At 45.8% G+C, this 12,098-nt stretch overlaps 1 protein-coding gene across 5 annotated transcripts in view; it reads right to left on the bottom strand.

The window, feature by feature from the left end:
* Positions 1 to 1,099: 1,099 nt before the first annotated feature.
* The window catches only part of DGKD (diacylglycerol kinase delta), a 222,413-nt gene continuing 211,414 nt past the window's right edge, over positions 1,100 to 12,098 (bottom strand). For 4 of the 5 annotated variants that reach the window (XM_063915849.1, XM_063915848.1, XM_063915851.1 and 1 more), the window contains 2 exons: positions 5,281 to 5,411; positions 1,100 to 2,237 (listed from right to left, as the gene is read on the bottom strand). In XM_063915849.1, coding sequence (XP_063771919.1) covers positions 2,151 to 2,237; positions 5,281 to 5,411 — 218 coding nt within the window. In that variant the 3' untranslated portion in view covers positions 1,100 to 2,150. The remainder of the gene's footprint in view (positions 2,238 to 5,280; positions 5,412 to 12,098) is intronic. The other variant, XM_063915850.1, reaches the window with a different exon arrangement.

Raw genomic sequence — 12,098 nt, 5'->3', positions numbered from 1 at the left:
GTTTCTGAGTAGCTCCAGACCTACTCCTAGCTTGCGATCACTTCAGACTATTTAGTTCCTGTTTTGACGTCACAAACACGCCCTGCGTTCGCCCAGCCACGCCTACGTTTCCAAAGCCACTCCTGCGTTTTTATCTGACACGACTGCGTTTTTACACACACTCCCCGAAAACGGTCAGTTTCCTCCAAGAAACACCCACTTTCTGTCAATCACTCTGCGGCCAGCAGTGAGACTGAAAAGCGTCGCTAGAGCTTGTGTAAAACTGCATCGGCTTTTGTGAAAGTACGTCGCGCGTGCGCATTGAGCCGCATGCGCAGAAGTGCTAATTTTTAGCCCGATCGCTGTGCTGCGAACGAAAGCAGCTAGCGATCACCTCGGAATGAGGGCCTTAGTACAGCGAGATGCAAGAGAGATGAATAGACAATCTACACAGAGCTGAGGGGAAGTAAATGATGACCAACCCCTTTCTATTTGGGTACGTTTTTTGACTGGTGTAGAAGAGACGCATAATCACACAGAGATCACTGCTCTCAATATAATGACAGAGCAAACAAGCACTTTACAGAGGTATTGGATGAAAATGATCTGAAAGCAGATCCAAAGAGCAAGAGCCTGCATTGTAGGAACCAATGGCTTTTATTGTGCTAACCTTCCTAAGTGACAAAAATCTACTTTACTCACAATTAGATTGTGAGGTATTGCTGAATTGGTTGCTGAAATTTTCAAAGCCAATTTGTGACTGGCTGCTGCCCTGCTTATAACAAGTCTGATTGGCGTGCTCTATTTCCCTCATCTGTAAAGGACTCATGTGTGCTGTCAGTGCGTCTCCCCATAGGGATCAGTGATCTCTATGCCAGTTCTCACCTCTTCCTTAGCAACCGGTGAAAGACAGCAAAGGTGATGAATCAAAAAAGATATGCGCCTAATGTAACATTTTGCAGAATAAACAGAACCGATTGGTATTGAAGAGCAGAACTAGGAGATTATGGATTGTACAAATGCATATTATGTAAAATACCTTTACAAATAAGTTGTAAACTTTGTACTACAGTATATAAATAGCCCAGGAAATGCTATAGTCAATAAAATAAGGCAAATATCATCATTAAAACATCATTTACTGTTAGAACAGAAACCAATTTTACAATATTGCTATTTACAAGCATTAACAACACTTTGGAAATGGGGGAGGGGACTGCAGTAAGGCATGGGAGAATAAATACACACAGGCGGGGTAGTCGGGCTTTATCCAAGGGTTCCAAAGTTTTCATCCGTCCCCCATTAATAAACAGAAGCAGGGAAGGGACCTGCCCAGGATAGACAGAGGAATTGGATGCGGACACCTCAAACCACTATCCAAATGCAGCTTCAGGAAACAAGCCCTTCATTGTATCTCCCACAGAGAGCGGCTTCGGACGCTCTGGTTTGCCAGACGCATATTATAGGGAAGATGATTTCCTGCTTTAGAAATGTACCTAGAAATGTAAACAATCTTTTGATCATAGACCGGAGTGGGATGTTGCAATGGTCTCACCTCACAGCTGGATTTTTACAAAAAGACTAAATCGACCATCGATTAGAATATATCTACACAACCTACACACCAAACAATTTACACACAGAGCCTGAGAAAAGCGCATCCATATCAACACAACGTACAGAAACTCCACGGTCATCTAACGTCCATTACATGTGTGAGGAAACCGTTATAGGCCCAGCTCAGTCACCATGGTCTCAAAGTCTTTCAGCAAAGGACAGAGAGTGAGCATCTGCTTATTGATGGTTTGTAACGCGCTCACATCCTGGTAGCAATGCATTGCTTGTCCCAAGCCACACGAGGTAGCACATTAATGAGAAAGTCTACTTCAGTCACAATTGGCTTTTGTGGTTTCTAGAAAAAAACAAACATCTGGCTTCAAAAGTATCCAGTAAAACTAGCTAAAGCCCTTGCTGTAGCCAAACCCTGGACACACCTCTACTGTGACTGGCTGCAGAAAATCCCAGGGCTCATTAATGATTGGCTGCAAGGGATTAGGCTGCCATGATGTTCAGAACCATTAAAAGGCGCTATATAATGCAGTCACACGTAGGGCGGATCTGTGCTTCAATCGTTCACGCGGACTGGGCCACGCATGCAGTGAAGACAGACCCTAGTCCGCACTGACAGGAGGGGGGCTCAGCTCTCGAATGCTGTGGAGGATTCTCTTCATGTGGCCCACTTTTGTCACACCCAACTCCTGCAGAACAAAAAGAGGTTACAATCAACACGTTGTATGTATAATAATGGGACAGTGGTCCCCATGCAGAAAATGTCATCATAAAAAGATGGGCTTAGATAAGTGAGGGATTCAACTCGCTGCAAGACTCATGGGTTTTGCTGTTCTTTTATTTTAGGCTAGAACTTCACATAGAGATGTATAGCAATTGTTGTCACTGGCTATAGGCCTGATTCAGAGACGGACGCAGATCGCTCGGCAGCTGCTATGTGACAATATACTAATGCAGCAGTAGGCGTCTTGTGTAAATAGATGCCTCCTGACGGCTTCTGTGGTCCACTGCTGCATTTGAATACGCAGCAATTGGATCATCTGCATGATCATCGGCCATCTCTGTATCCCTCAGGTTACATAGGATGGCCGGTGCATTCACGCAGCTGGGGCCAGTGAAGCTGCGATGGAAAGCAATGGTCTAGGTGCGCCTCCAAAACAGGTCCTATGCATGCTCAGTTTAGTGAACATCGGAGACGTACATAAGCATTTATGTCTTACCAGTATGCTGCTCATAAACATAGGAGCACATAGCCTTGGTAGATTATTGCTGAAAACATTGGGCTTGAGTCAGATGATTCTGTGGCCACTTTTCCATATGGGCGCTGTAGCTTGTTTACTAGCCTATGCTAATGCCTGTACGCTGCATCTGCATGGGCCTGAGACAGATGATTCTGTGGCCACTTTTCCGTATGGGTGCTGTAGAGACAGATGATTCTGTGGCCACTTTTCAGTATGGGTGCTGTAGCCTGCTTACTAGCCTATGCTAATACCTGTACGCTGCATCTGCATGGGCCTGAGACAGATGATTCTATGGCCACTTTCTCATATGGGCGCTGTAGCTTGTTTACTAGCCTATGCTAATGCCTGTACGCTGCATCTGCATGGGCCTGAGATAGATGATTCTGTGGCCACTTTTCCGTATGGGCGCTGTAGAGACAGATGATTCTGTGGCCACTTTTCTGTATGGGCACTGTAGCCTGCTTACTAGCCTATGCTAATGCCTGTACGCTGCATCTGCATGGGCCTGAGTCAGATGATTCTGTGGCCACTTTTCCGTATGGGCGCTGTAGAGACAGATGATTCTGTGGCCACTTTTCTGTATGGGCACTGTAGCCTGCTTACTAGCCTATGCTAATGCCTGTACGCTGCATCTGCATGGGCCTGAGTCAGACGATTCTGTGGCCACTTTTCCATATGGGCGTTGTAGAGACAGATGATTCTGAGGCCACTTTTCCGTATGGACGCTGTAGAGACAGATGATTCTGTGGCCACTTTTCTGTATGGGCACTGTAGCCTGCTTACTAGCCTATGCTAATGCCTGTACGCTGCATCTGCATGGGCCTGAGTCAGACGATTCTGTGGCCACTTTTCCATATGGGCGTTGTAGAGACAGATGATTCTGAGGCCACTTTTCCATATGGACGCTGTAGAGACAGATGATTCTGTGGCCACTTTTCTGTATGGGCACTGTAGCCTGCTTACTAGCCTATGCTAATGCCTGTACGCTGCATCTGCATGGGCCTGAGTCAGATGATTCTGTGGCCACTTTTCCGTATGGGCGTTGTAGAGACAGATGATTCTGTGGCCACTTTTTCCGTATGGGCACTGTAGCCTGCTTACTAGCCTATGCTAATGCCTGTACGCTGCATCTGCATGGGCCTGAGTCAGATGATTCTGTGGCCACTTTTCCGTATGGGCGCTGTAGAGACAGATGATTCTGAGGCCACTTTTCCGTATGGGCACTGTAGCCTGCTTACTAGCCTATGCTAATGCCTGTACGCTGCATCTGCATGGGCCTGAGTTAGATGATTTTGTAGCCACTTTGCCATACGGGTGCTGTAGCCTGCTTACTAGCCCATGCTAATGCCTGCATGCTACACCTGCATAGGCCTGAGTCAGATGATTCTGTGGCCACTTTTCTGTACGGGCGCTGTATTGTAGCCTGCTTACTAGCCTATGCTAATGTCTGTATGCTGCACATGGCAGTCCATCCACCTGCTTATGTTACATACTTATGTTAGTGGGTACTAGCTGCCAATCCTTCCATTGCTATACATTTTTAAGGAAGGTCTACTTATATAATCTATAAATAGCTCAATACTGGATATTGTTTATGGTTTGCTGTCAGCCTGTTATAGTAGACAAAGTGTGCTGTGTGTACGATAACACAGGCCACAGCAGTTTAGTCATCATCTCAAAATAATTTGGTGGCGGTCTACTTCCTACACAGCTCATGCTGTTGGCTACTGGACGACGAGCTACATAACTGGCTAGCGTGTGTAAAAAGGTAGATTGTACAGCTTTGCAACAAACTGAATATGATTCTCATTGAGCGGTAACAGCTGATGGCATCACAGGGTGAAAGCATACACATGGCATTGGTAGAGAAACACATATTATGATAATGAAGGCATACGTATAGCGTAATATGGAACTAGGAGATGCTGGTAATAAATGACATGCTATGGTTGGTTACAGAGTACAGGGAACTAGTGGAGAGTATCCTGATAATGAAGGGCATGCGACAATGGCTTACACAGTTAGTGTCCCTAGTATAGGGTCATAGTGATTATATACTGGTACAGAGAACAGGCTATGGGGACGGGTAGTAAGGCATGCATCATTTCATTATAGTGTACAGTGATGGAAGAGTGCATATTAGAGCATGCTATAGTGTGTTATAGGACACAGATAATTGGCTGACATGAGTGACATTAGGATATTGATAACTGTAGAGAGAAGGTGGTAATGCTAGTGGATGACTGAATGTACAATACAAAGGTATGGCAAGAAAGAGAAGCGTAGCATAGAACATGCAATGGCTGGACTCAGGTAATGAGATCTGGCAGATGGGATGCTGAATGAGGATACACAGAACTGGCTGCGTAGGTGTACACAAGGACAATGATTGCAAAGATTGGTTGCAGAGAGAAGAGACAGTGCATTAGGCATAAATACAGAGCAGAGGAGGACCAGATTCCACTTTGGGTCGGACATCTGTAAGAGATACCTTGAGGTCTCGGCGCTCCAGATGAAGGAGCTCACAACCTCGGATGTCATGACGAGTAAAGACCTCCTTGTACTCAGACAGACTGAGACGTTCCAACCAAAGAGACACCTCCTCCGTCCCCCAAAGGTGAGCTGTCAAAGAGAGTCCCTCAGTAAGAAACCACATCCCAAAGCCAAGGAAAACCACTTCCAAGATAAAGGATTACCCACAGCCCAGAGCAGAGAAATTCAATTACAAACAAAAGAACCCACCAAAGGACACACAGTACACACTTATCTACTACATGTAAGTCTACTTGTTGTCCTTTTCTTTGCATGATCTTCATGATAAGCGTCAACCATCAGGCATTTGACATAATGATATACTGAACTCCATCTTTTGCCTTAGACTTGTGATTATGGATGATGACTTACAACACTACCAGAAAAACTATTTAATTCTACAATCAGTTAGTATTAAACAGTGTGTGTACTAACATAAGCTTCGTGTTGCGTGTTCTCCATTGTAACAGATTATATTTAAAGGGATAAATAGCTATATCTTTGTCAGGTTACTCCTAGGAGGTATGCAATAGTACAAGAACCACTAAACCTAAAATACAAGTTTCTTTATATGAAATACTGGTAGGTTTCACATATATAGGAATACAGCTAGTGGCACAACAGCTATTTCCACTGGTTGAACCAAGCACCCAGCAAATGAATCGCTGTCAAAGGTGGCCACAGATATGAGCTGTATCATCTCCAGTTCTACTGTGGCCATTTTTGTGTGGTCTTTAGGTGTCCAAACACGCAGACTGAAAGCTGTCATCCCTCTAATGCGCTGTTGTATCACAACGGCTGTAATATTAAGTCAATGTCCCCATATGGTGATACTGCAGAGCTTGGACTCATGAAGTGACTTCACAGAATGTGACATGATTGACAATGTAGAGGCAAGACAGAAATAACCCTGAGCACTCTGCTATGTACTACTGTAGTAATAAGGCAGTTATGCTATCTGTACACAAAATGCCCACCTTTCAGCTCCTGCTAATAGAGCAGACCTAACTGTAAACTGATTTGGCTGACATATTAACGTGTTTTTAAACTGAGAGACAATTGACTCAGCAGTAACCCATGAGCCTCCAAAGAGTTTACAGTTAGGGCCAATCTAATGGCAGGAGGGCCTTCACATTGCGGGTGCTTTGTCATATATTTACAAATTAATGTAAGTGAGACTCCTGCCTTTAATGTACAAATAGCAACTTTCTTTACTGTTCACAGGGGTGTGCTGGGGAATTTTCCGGTGTGTGTCTCTCTTAGCGATTAGCCCTCCTTTTCTATCACCTGCTGGGAATTTATAAACTGATTAAGGGGCTTATTTATCACAATCTGCATTATTAATGTGGATGTGATAAATATTTTCACGCAAATTTACCAATGTTCTCTTGCCAGGAGAGCTGTCAATGCTATCCCACTGCTTCTTAGTTCAGGTCCCTGGCAGCCAATGCACATGCACGGCCGTTGGCTACTATAACAACATCTGGAGTTAGCGTTATCCTATCTGGAATAAGAAACTTGGTAAATCTGACATTTCACATACCCCATAGAAACCTATCCAATATCTGCTGTGGCCCTTCCATAGTACATTCTGGAGTTACGTAATATTGACGGGTATCCACTGAAAAGTGTCTGGCTTCGAGGGATTATCCTAAGCGACTTGAACGCTATCGATTTCACTTATCAGACAATTTAATGGGATTACTGTCAGGAAGTCTGCATTATATAAGAAAATAGCCCCCCCCCCCCCCCCTCCCTTTCCACCACCAATGATCATTGAGTCAGATATCTTCAGCTGTTTTGACAGGAATGTATCTGTAAATGTCCTTCGCAGCCGTTTCATATAAAACAAACCATCTGCACATTATACTGTCATTTCAGTGGCACTTCCCAGTCACATGGATTCTAGCTTCTGGATTAAAGAACATACCAATATTATGTAGAATCATTGCTATTAGAGATGGGAAATCACAATTTACTGAGCAAGTGATAACAGCAGTGGGACTGAACAAATGTGGAGTTTGTACAACGTTCGCATAGATGTACTATGAGCAAAGTACAAATATGTGGGATTATTTGCCTGAACTCTAGCCTCAGCCACTCAACAGAACTCTTATGTCTCATCTACATCATTACAATATCAATGTCACAATCTCCTCCCCCCACACAGCTAAGCCATCAAGAACAATATGACTTGACAGAATATACCCTGCTGTGGTAGATCAATGGCATAAGAACTGGAAATGACACCAGAGTGAGATACTGTAACTGTACAATGGAATTAGAAGCTGATGTTTTTGCTGGGCACTAGGCCAGAAAAGAGGATAGTAACATTGCCTACGTTATTTCCTAAACTGACACTATCTGCTTTTATTGTTATTGCCATTTACTCTGGATTCTATCTTTTCTTTTTACATCACTCCCTCTAGTGGTGTATTTTCAAATTGCACTTTTTTTTTTAACCCAAGCTAACGTTGAATTTCTGTTTCATCCACTAGGGGACACTGGAGTCCTATACAGTAGGGGTGTGAAGCCTTGAACCGGAGGTGTGGCACAATCTAAATTAGCATTGTCTGCACAGCCGGCTCCTCCCCCTGTTTGAAATATTGTGCTTGAGGTGAAGCACGTGGGAGCACAGAGCTCCTGACAAAAGATACTAAAAGGGGCTGCGTAACCCTAATAAAAGGGGGACAAGGCTGCCTAATATCAGAGAGACAAAGATCCCTATTGAAGGGACCTGCCTCTCTCCACAGGAGATCCTCCAAGACTTCTAACAGTGAGTACTGGTAGAAGGAAGAGTTAGGGTCCTTCATGTATTTTTATTTATTTTTATAGTGAGCACCTCTCTGCTGAGATCCTGTAATTGATCTCTGTTGTAATGCTGCCTCCACTTAATAATATCACTGTACAGGAGCTGCCTCCTGTAATAGCTTCATGTAATGCTGACTCCGGTATAAATAGCCCCTCACACAGCAGTTACAGCGGCGGGCGCGGGAGCAGAGTGCGGCGCAGGACTTGGCCTTTCCTCCCTGTGAGCAGGGAGGGACGGCAGAGCGGCGCGCTGCACAGCGAGAAGCTGACAGCCGAAGTGGAGCTCAGGCGCCGCTGCGGGAAGCTGCCCAGGCGCGCGCCGGCCAGCAGGTCCGGAGCGCGCCAAAATAGTGTCCGCACAGAGCGGGACTCGGCGCGCGCCGGCCAGCGGAAGGGGTCTAGATCATCCGAGGCAGCAGCAAGTGGAACAGCAGCATATATATATATATATATATATATTATTTTGCAAAAGGCTTGCATCAGTGACATGTTTAATGATTATGGCGCCAGGCTGAGGTAATGGGTGGGTCCTCCCCCTCCCCCCAGTAGATACAGAGGGGAAGTTGTTTAAGAAAGAATTAGCTCCCCCTGCTGCACTGCCTGCATAGTGCATAGTAGAAGATAGCAGGGAGATCGTTAGGTAACTGCTCCCTCTGCTGGTGGAAAATATATATACAGATGAGGATCTCCTGAAAAGTAATCAACTTTACAATTTATATTTTCAAGGGACTTCTGTTTCAAAGATCCTGCAGAAAATACACGGAAGCAAGCGAATACCAACTCTAACATCGTAGCTGATTACAGTTGGGGTGTGAGAATTGCGAGATCGGCTGGTGTTTTAAATAAGATTTTACTTACCGATAAATCTATTTCTCGGAGTCCGTAGTGGATGCTGGGGTTCCTGAAAGGACCATGGGGAATAGCGGCTCCGCAGGAGACAGGGCACAAAAAGTAAAGCTTTTCCGATCAGGTGGTGTGCACTGGCTCCTCCCCCTATGACCCTCCTCCAGACTCCAGTTAGGTACTGTGCCCGGACGAGCGTACACAATAAGGGAGGATTTTGAATCCCGGGTAAGACTCATACCAGCCACACCAATCACACCGTACAACTTGTGATCTAAACCCAGTTAACAGTATGATAACAGCGGAGCCTCTGAAAGATGGCTTCCTTTAACAATAACCCGAATTAGTTAACAATAACTATGTACAACTTATGCAGATAATCCGCACTTGGGATGGGCGCCCAGCATCCACTACGGACTCCGAGAAATAGATTTATCGGTAAGTAAAATCTTATTTTCTCTATCGTCCTAGTGGATGCTGGGGTTCCTGAAAGGACCATGGGGATTATACCAAAGCTCCCAAACGGGCGGGAGAGTGCGGATGACTCTGCAGCACCGAATGAGAGAACTCCAGGTCCTCCTTAGCCAGAGTATCAAATTTGTAAAATTTTACAAACGTGTTCTCCCCTGACCACGTAGCTGCTCGGCAAAGTTGTAATGCCGAGACCCCTCGGGCAGCCGCCCAAGATGAGCCCACCTTCCTTGTGGAGTGGGCCTTTACAGATTTAGGCTGTGGCAAGCCTGCCACAGAATGTGCAAGTTGGATTGTGCTACAGATCCAACGAGCAATCGTCTGCTTAGACGCAGGAGCACCCATCTTGTTGGGTGCATACAATATAAACAACGAGTCAGATTTTCTGACTCCAGCTGTCCTTGCAATATATATTTTTAATGCTCTGACAACGTCCAGTAACTTGGAGTCCTCCAAGTCACTTGTAGCCGCAGGCACTACAATAGGCTGGTTCAGATGAAATGCTGACACCACCTTAGGGAGAAAATGCGGACGAGTCCGCAGTTCTGCCCTGTCCGAATGGAAAATCAGATATGGGCTTTTGTAAGATAAAGCTGCCAATTCTGACACTCTCCTGGCAGAAGCCAGGGCTAGAAGCATGGTCACTTTCCATGTGAGATATTTCAAATCCACCTTTTTTAGTGGTTCAAACCAATGAGATTTTAGGAAGTCCAAAACCACATTTAGATCCCACGGTGCCACTGGAGGCACCACAGGAGGCTGTATATGCAGCACTCCCTTAACAAAGGTCTGGACTTCAGGGACTGAAGCCAATTCTTTTTGAAAAAAAAATCGACAGGGCCAAAATTTGAACCTTAATAGATCCCAATTTGAGACCCATTGACAATCCTGATTGCAGGAAATGTAGGAATCGACCCAGTTGAAATTCCTCCGTCGGAGCACTCCGATCTTCGCACCACGCAACATATTTTCGCCAAATTCGGTGATAATGTTGCACGGTTACTTCCTTCCTTGCTTTAATCAAAGTAGGAATGACTTCTTCCGGCATGCCTCTTTCCTTTAGGATCCGGCGTTCAACCGCCATGCCGTCAAACGCAGCCGCGGTAAGTCTTGAAACAGACAGGGACCCTGCTGAAGCAAGTCCCTCCTTAGAGGTAGAGGCCACGGATCTTCCGTGATCATCTCTTGAAGTTCCGGGTACCAAGTCCTCCTTGGCCAATCCGGAACCACTAGTATCGTTCTTACGCCTCTTTGCCGTATAATTCTCAATACTTTTGGTATGAGAGGCAGAGGAGGAAACACATACACCGACTGGTACACCCAAGGCGTTACCAGCGCGTCCACAGCTATTGCCTGCGGATCTCTTGACCTGGCGCAATACCTGTCCAGTTTTTTGTTGAGGCGAGACGCCATCATGTCCACCATTGGTCTTTCCCAACGGGTTACCAGCATGTGGAAGACTTCTGGATGAAGTCCCCACTCTCCCGGGTGAAGATCGTGTCTGCTGAGGAAGTCTGCTTCCCAGTTGTCCACTCCCGGGATGAACACTGCTGACAGTGCTATCACATGATTCTCTGCCCAGCGAAGAATCCTTGCAGCTTCTGCCATTGCCCTCCTGCTTCTTGTGCCGCCCTGTCTGTTCACATGGGCGACTGCCGTGATGTTGTCCGACTGGATCAATACCGGTTTTCCCTGAAGCAGAGGTTCTGCCTGGTTTAGAGCATTGTATATTGCTCTTAGTTCCAGAATGTTTATGTGAAGAGACGTTTCCAGGCTCGTCCATACTCCCTGGAAGTTTCTTCCTTGTGTGACTGCTCCCCAGCCTCTCAGGCTGGCGTCCGTGGTCACCAGGATCCAATCCTGTATGCCGAATCTGCGGCCCTCCAATAGATGAGCACTCTGCAACCACCACAGAAGAGACACCCTTGTCCTTGGAGACAAGGTTATCCGTAGGTGCATCTGAAGATGCGACCCTGACCATTTGTCCAACAGATCCCTTTGGAAAATTCTTGCGTGGAATCTGCCGAATGGAATCGCTTCGTAAGAAGCCACCATTTTTCCCAGGACTCTTGTGCATTGATGTACAGACACCTTTCCTGGTTTTAGGAGGTTCCTGACAAGCTCGGATAACTCCTTGGCTTTTTCCTCCGGGAGAAAAACCTTTTTCTGAACCGTGTCCAGAATCATCCCTAGGAACAGCAGACGAGTTGTCGGCATTAACTGGGATTTTGGAATATTCAGAATCCACCCGTGCTGTTTTAGCACTTCTTGAGACAGTGCTAATCCCATCTCTAGCTGTTCTCTGGACCTCGCCCTTAGTAGGAGATCGTCCAAGTATGGGATAATTAATACGCCTTTTCTTCGAAGAAGAATCATCATCTCGGCCATTACCTTTGTAAAGATCCGAGGTGCCGTGGACAATCCGAACGGCAGCGTCTGAAACTGATAGTGACAGTTTTGTACAACGAACCTGAGGTACCCCTGGTGTGAGGGGTAAATTGGAACGTGGAGATACGCATCCTTGATGTCCAAGGATACCATAAAGTCCCCCTCTTCCAGGTTCGCTATCACTGCTCTGAGTGACTCCATTTTGAACTTGAACTTCTTTATGTACAGGTTCAAGGACTTCAGATTTAGAATAGGCCTTACCGA

Source organism: Pseudophryne corroboree, chromosome 4, assembly GCF_028390025.1.
Source record: "Pseudophryne corroboree isolate aPseCor3 chromosome 4, aPseCor3.hap2, whole genome shotgun sequence".
NCBI lineage: Eukaryota > Metazoa > Chordata > Amphibia > Anura > Myobatrachidae > Pseudophryne > Pseudophryne corroboree.
The sequence above is the reverse complement of the archived record's forward strand: the minus strand, read 5'-3'. Positions and strand labels throughout refer to the sequence as shown.